Source organism: Ochotona curzoniae, unplaced genomic scaffold, assembly GCF_017591425.1.
Source record: "Ochotona curzoniae isolate NIBS_2020 unplaced genomic scaffold, NIBS_Ocur_1.0 contig_2692, whole genome shotgun sequence".
Taxonomy (NCBI): domain Eukaryota; kingdom Metazoa; phylum Chordata; class Mammalia; order Lagomorpha; family Ochotonidae; genus Ochotona; species Ochotona curzoniae.
Genome location: NW_024465556.1, coordinates 18,944,939 through 18,951,946, shown reverse-complemented (window position 1 = coordinate 18,951,946; position 7,008 = coordinate 18,944,939). Strand labels below are relative to the sequence as shown.

Sequence of the window (7,008 nt, the reverse complement as noted above, 5' to 3'; positions counted from 1 at the left end):
TTATTTCTGCGTGAACGACGGGGAGAGGAAAAAAAAAGAGAGGGAGGCGGTAGATGGCAAACGTAGAATAGATGTCCACCTCGTTCTCGGAGCGAAGCCGAGGGAGGGGACGGGCGGAGAGGGGGCGGCGAAGAGGGAGCTGCCCATTAAAACCCGCTCTGAGAGTCCTGGCGGCGGCGCGGGACGCGTCACATCCCCTTGACCCTCCAATCACCTCGGGCTCCCATTTGATTGGAAGGCGGCAAAGGCTTTAATCTCCCCCTTGGTGCAGCTGCTTTTGAAGTGTGTTTCCTCGCCAGAGCCCCGGCTGGACAGGCAGCGGCTCACATCGCGGAGCGTGGCGCCGGCGCGGGGCGGCCGGAGCGCAGCGCAGGGGCGCAGCCAGAGGCAGGCACTCCCCGCGGCCCGCTGGCTCCTGTGGCTCGGCCACCCAGGATTACTCGTTCGTGGCTGCAGGCGCCCGTGGCTGCCGCTGTTGGCTCCTACTCCTCCTCCTCCTCCTGGTGTTCCTGCTCCCCGGCAGAGCGCGCAGCCCCAAGCCCTCCCCCCGCTGCTCCCATGCGCGCGGGTGGGTCATGAGCACAGCGCCCTCGCTTTCTGCCCTAAGAAGCAGTAAGCACAGCGGCGGCAGCGGCGGCAGTGGCGGCGGCGGCGGCGCAGACCCTGCCTGGACCAGCGCGCTCTCTGGAAACAGCTCCAGCTCCAGCTCCGGCCCCGGCCCAGGCTCGGCCCCGGCCGGCAGCACCAAACCTTTTGTGCACGCCGTGCCCCCTTCTGACCCCCTGCGCCAGGCTAACCGCCTGCCCATCAAGGTGCTGAAAATGTTGACGGCGAGGACTGGCCATATTTTGCACCCTGAGTATCTGCAGCCCCTGCCCTCCACGCCCGTCAGTCCCATCGAGGTAAGGAACCCTTCGTTCCCGGTGGCGATGGGACAACTACCCGGGGTGGCCGCCCCTATGGGGGTTCTATCTCTCCGTCCACTGTGGGTGGAGGTGTGGGGACCGTGGTGATTGAGCTGCTTGAGGGATTGGGGGTTGCTTGTGAGCCTCTAAACTGGGGTGCTGAAAGAACTGGAGGCGGAACCCGGCGTCCGGGTGAATGCTAGGGGACAGGGCAGCCCAAACTTGCTTCTGCTTCTGGTATTAAAAACCAAGACCCCAACTCCGGCCCCTCGGCTCCAAGGCGAGAGGGGCGTCTGGAATCCGGCTACCCTGGAGCTGGCAGCTGCACAGCCTGGGAGGCTCTAGCCACCTCTGCCCCCTTACTCTGAGGATATGCGGGAACATGGGGTGCGGTTCTGGATCTAAATGCGAACACTGGGACCTTGCACAGATTTTGGGGCGAGAGGGGATCCAGTTTGTCGTAGTAGAATACTAGAGGGCTTCCAGCAGGAGATGGGGGTCCGCTGCCTTTCCCGAGGGCAAGGGTGGTGGTGAATAGCTGGCGGGGTAGGGGCTAGTACTGTGCCCCTTCGCTGGTGCCGGTGCCGCAGAAGCAGAGGGGCCTTTGAACTCTAGAAACCAGGATTCTAAAGGTTTCCCCTTTCTTCTCTGTGTGACACCCCCCCCCCCGTCTGTACCCACAGCTGGATGCCAAGAAGAGCCCGCTGGCGCTGTTGGCACAAACCTGCTCGCAGATCGGCAAGCCCGACCCCTCGCCCTCGTCCAAACTCTCTTCGGTCACCGCCAATGGGGGCGCGGGTGGTGCCGGCGGCGGTGGCGCTGGGGGCGACAAGGATGCCAAGTCAGGCCCCCTGAAGCTGAGCGACATCGGTGTGGAGGACAAGTCGAGTTTCAAGCCGTACTCCAAACCAGGCTCGGATAAGAAGGAGCCGGGAGGTGGAGGTGGAGGCGGCGGCGGCGGAGGTGGCGGCGGGGGTGTTTCAACAGAGAAGTCAGGATTCCGGGTACCGAGCGCCACCTGCCAGCCATTCACACCCAGGACAGGCAGCCCAAGCTCCAGCGCCTCGGCCTGCTCGCCAGGAGGCATGCTGCCCTCGGCCGGGGGCGGCCCGGAGGGCAAAGACGATAAAAAAGACCCGGACGCAAGCGGTGGCAGCGGCAAGGGCGCTGGGGGCGCCTCGGCCGAAGGAGGATCCACGGGGCTGGCGCACGGCCGGATTAGCTGCGGCAGCGCCGGGATGAATGTGGACGTGAACCAGCACGCAGATGGGGGCCCTGGGGGAAAGGCTCTGGGTGCGGACTGCAGCGGCTCCTCGGGCTCCAGCTCCGGCTCCGGACCCAGTGCGCCCGCCTCCTCCTCGGTGCTGGGCTCAGGGCTGGTGGCACCGGTGTCACCCTACAAACCGGGTCAGACAGTGTTCCCTCTGCCTCCGGCCGGCATGACCTACCCTGGTAGTCTGGCCGGGGCCTACGCCGGCTACCCACCTCAGTTCCTGCCGCACGGCGTGGCGCTGGACCCCACCAAACCCGGCAGCTTGGTGGGCGCGCAGCTAGCAGCCGCCGCAGCCGGCTCTCTGGGCTGCAGCAAGCCAGCCGGCTCAAGCCCCTTGGCCGGAGCATCGCCGCCGTCCGTGATGACGGCCAGCTTGTGCCGGGACCCTTACTGCCTCAGCTACCATTGTGCCAGCCACCTGGCTGGAGCAGCGGCCGCCAGCGCCTCGTGCGCGCATGACCCTGCCGCGGCCGCAGCGGCGCTAAAATCCGGATACCCACTGGTGTACCCAACGCACCCACTGCACGGTGTGCACTCCTCGCTTACGGCCGCCGCTGCTGCAGGCGCCACGCCGCCCTCACTGGCTGGCCACCCCCTCTACCCCTATGGCTTCATGCTCCCCAACGACCCTCTCCCGCACATCTGCAACTGGGTGTCAGCCAACGGGCCGTGCGACAAGCGCTTCGCCACGTCCGAAGAGCTGCTGAGCCACTTGCGGACCCATACGGCCTTCCCGGGGACAGACAAACTACTGTCGGGTTACCCCAGCTCGTCGTCTCTGGCCAGCGCCGCCGCGGCCGCCATGGCTTGCCACATGCACATCCCCACGTCAGGTGCTCCGGGCAGCCCTGGGACGCTGGCTCTGCGCAGCCCCCACCACGCGCTGGGACTCAGCAGCCGCTACCACCCCTACTCCAAGAGCCCGCTCCCCACGCCTGGTGCCCCCGTGCCGGTGCCGGCTGCCACCGGACCCTACTACTCCCCCTATGCCCTCTATGGACAGAGACTGACCACTGCCTCGGCGCTGGGGTACCAGTGAGGGCGGCTGGGAGGGCCAGCAAGGGAGAGGACGCTCCCGGGGGAGGGGAGCGCGGAGGGTGGGGCGCGATCAAGGCCGAAGCTGTCGACCCCCTGAGCGCTCTTGTGCCTGCAAGTGAGCAAGCAGGCAAGCCAGCCAGCCAGCAAGCAGCGTGTGAGGCCGCCCAGGCCCCAAGAGGGAACCCCGCATACCGTATCTATCTACCCAACTATGGCGAGTCTCACTGGGAAACTCCTCTTCCCCCGCCTCCCCACTCAAACTTTATAAAAGTTGGGAAGAAAAATCATTTGACTTTTTATAGAAAAGGAAGGAAAAATTAATTGCGGAAGTGTTCATCTGAGAACGTCACCGGTGGACACTGGTATTTATTTATGTTAGCTCCAAGCGGACCCGTGATTCAAAAGTGCATTATTTAGTTTGAATTGTGTAGGTTAAAAGAGAAAAAGAAAAAAAAGGAAAAAAGGAGGGGGTAATTAAAACTTGAGGGTAAAAATATGGAAAGCCACCCTCCCATCCCTTTGTAGATTATAAATAAAAACAAAACCGCCACAGAGCTACAGGCTTCTCCTTACTGTTACTTTAAAATTGCTATGATTGTATCGTACGTTCTTATTTAATGTCTGATTGAAACACAAATTTACATGCATGTTTGTTACCAAAAAAAAAAAAGAAAAAAAACTAAAGTCACAATTTGTCAGCTCTGATTTCAAATTGCAATTATTTTTAAGGTGTATGCCATCGAAAGAGAATGGGTATTTTTTGGTATGTATTCTGAAAGAAAACAAAAAAAAAAAAAAGGAAAAAAACAATTCTATTCCAAAACCTCATTTGCCTTATTTTGTTCTTGAAAAAAGGAACACTTAACTATTTTTAATTTTTAAGTCCACCCCCTGAGAAGGGCGCAAGGTTTACGTCATGTACTAAAATAATAGACAATGTATCGCTTTAAAGATTAAAATTCCGTATATTTGATGTATTAAAAGGTTTTCCTTCTTATCTTTTTATTTATCTTCCTTTTTCCTTTCTTTTCTTTTCTGATTATATCTTCCCTTGGTTAAGAACACAGCAGCTCTGGTCTCCAGGCGCCCGGCCGAATTTCCAACTGCTTTGTTGTGATTTTCTGCAACAGCCTGAGGCTTCAGACGCGTTGGCTAGCAGCAAGGGGAAGAGTTTACAGACCTTTTGGAAAGACACCACCGGTAGCTCTTGCCCATTCTGATTTTATCTAAGTTTTTTCTAAGCAGCTCGTTTGTCAAAAGTGAAAGGGAATGGGGAGGGGAGTGCGTTTTTTGTTTTGTTTTTGTTGTTGTTAAATTTCCCTCTGTGTTTTTGGAAGTTTGAGTTTCGTTTTGCACAGCGTGCGGAGCAGGCCGGGACTTGCCGGCCGCGCCCGGATGCCGGGGACGGGGACGTGCAACCGTCCTTGGTCCCTGTCCTCGCTTCGCAGGCAGCGCCAGCTCCGGGCGGGCGGTAGCGCAAGGCCCGGGATGGGCCGGGAACCAAGGGTCGCTCGGAGAACCTGTCTCCTGGAGAGCGAGCGGAGCCGCCGTGGCCCTTGGGGAAAGTGCTCTCTCTGCCCCCCTCGGTGCTGCCGAGGGCCGCCGAACACCACCACCGCCCGGCCGCAACGAGCTGGCGGCCGGCTCGCGCTCGGCTGCTTTTCCCGTTCTTGCGGCTCTGCACTTCGCTCTCCGTTCCAGTCGGCGCTTCAAGAGCGCACGCCAGGACAAGGGGTGAGGAAGCCCCTTCCAACTCGTGGGTCCTGGCGCTCAACACCCCGCGGCGGCCCCCAGCTTTGCCTCACGGAGTGACCTAGTGGTCGTCCTGGGTGGTGCTGAGTCGGGAGCTCTGCTCGACCAAGGCGCGGTGGGAGCCTGAACCCGGGAGCAGAGCGGCGCAGAGGCGCGCGTCACTCCCTCCTCTCCAACTTGGGCGTGGTGACACGGCGGCCAGAAGCACCGCTGGAAGTGCGCAGACACAACCGAAGTACTCTAGGGGTTGGGAGTCCAGACACCCAGTTCCCGTCACACTCGCCCTAAGTTTGCACTTGAACCCAGGGTGCCCTTAGTGGTATTTCAGGGCCGTGCCTTCGCGGCGCTGGGAGCGCACCCCACACTCCCCTCCAACCTGGGGTCAGATCGTTCTGGGTTGTCCGAAGCTCGGGCCCGGGCTCAAAGAACGAAGGGGCCGGTGACCTGGAGCTTTTCCGCCCCTTGTCCAGCACTAGCGGCTGCCGGGCCTTTTCCCGGGTGGCACGCACAACAAACCCCGCCACCTCCCGGACGCTTGAGGAGATCCCTGGGCGCCGCCACCCAGTGCGTACTTCCTGGAGCCTGGAGCCCAGCCTCCGCCGCCTCCTTGGAGAGAGCAGCCTGCTGCGCCCCCGGCCCTGACGCCGGCCGGATCCAGACCCCGGAAACCGGAGCTGGAGCGCGAGGCCTCCGACCTCAGGGACCCAGGATACCACAGTCCGGATCCCTGTCTGAGAGGATGGGCTGGGCACGACGGGGCAGCTACTCCTCCCACCTCCACCCCAGGCGGGAGAGGATAATGGCCGCCGAAGTGGCCCAGCCCGAGACCCCTACGCCAGGCTGCGATTGCTACCCCGGCCGCACGAGCTTCTTCCTCCTCCTGGCCAGGGTCCCTGGGTGCCCACGTCTCTCCAGCCAGGACTGAGGCAGCCTCACGCCCTCGAAGCTTGGGATCGGCAGGCGGACGTAAGGACCGGCGACGTTCGCGCCTTGATGCCCACTTTTAGTAATTTAGGGAGGAAATAACCAACGCCAAACCCCCTAATGTTTTGATGAGACCCTCTCCGCCAAGAAGCTGCGCAAAGGCAGCGAAATTCCAGCGCTGCTGGCTAGGCGACTGAGGGCCAAAGGCGAATCCCCGACGTGCTGGACGGAGCCCGGTCACTCCTGGCGCAAGGCTGGGCACGGGCGGACACCGGCCTGGGTGGCGCGTCCTGGCCGAGGTGCTAGTCTCCTCGGCGGGAAGAAGGCGCTCAGTGCTTCCACCCCGAGCCGCCGCCGGATTCCCCGCGCCGAGCACCGCGTGTCCGCCAGGCGGCGCTGCGGAACTCGGCGGAGCGGGACGGAGGCCGCGAGCCCAGGCCCCAGCACAGGCCCGCCGGCTGGGGTTGCACACCCAGCCGCCGCATCCCTGCAGCATGGCCACTCCCTGCAAACCATCTCCCCTGTTCTCCAGCGGCTCCGGCTGCGCCTGCCCTCCACCCCTCGCCTCCCAGAGAAGCTGGTCCGGGCATCACGGGCCCCTTCTCATCAAGCCGCCAAGTCTGACACACTGCAGTGGTCCCCACACAGCCATGCATGTTTTCATTCTCTCCCTTACGGATGATTTCCTAAGCGCCTGCCTCTTGCCCTCCTTCCAGCTCACCCTTGACACAGATGGAGATGCCGAGGCTGGGTGCCAAGCTCCTGTGAATTGGGACGTTGGTGCCCCAGTTCGAGCCCAGGCTGCTTCACTCCCAATCCCATCTTCCTACTAACATGTTTAGGAAGGTAGTGAGGATGGCCCAAGTGATTGGACCTTGGCATCCAAGTGGGGGTCTGGCCTACACCTGGCCATTGTGGCCATTTGAGCAGTGAGTCAGTGGATGCAAGGCCTCTTGGAGTCTCCTTTCTCTGTAACTCACCCTTTCAAATAAATTAAATAAATCTTTAGAAACAAAGAGAAACTGAAGTTGTCTTGAAAGCCAGGGGCAGATAAGGCCCAGGCACTTCCCTCCAACTGTCCCTCCCTGGGGACAGTGTCTGAGCTCATGTTCCAAT

General features: G+C 60.9%; 1 protein-coding gene across 1 annotated transcript; it reads left to right on the top strand.

The window, feature by feature from the left end:
- Positions 1–232: 232 nt before the first annotated feature.
- ZNF503 (zinc finger protein 503) lies at positions 233–3,310 on the top strand. The gene is made up of 4 exons (XM_040976101.1): positions 233–337; positions 457–462; positions 526–902; positions 1,589–3,310. The coding sequence occupies exons 3-4, from the start codon at positions 576–578 to the stop codon at positions 3,215–3,217; spliced, it is 1,956 nt and encodes a 651-aa protein (XP_040832035.1). The 5' UTR covers positions 233–337; positions 457–462; positions 526–575; the 3' UTR covers positions 3,218–3,310.
- Positions 3,311–7,008: the final 3,698 nt, after the last annotated feature.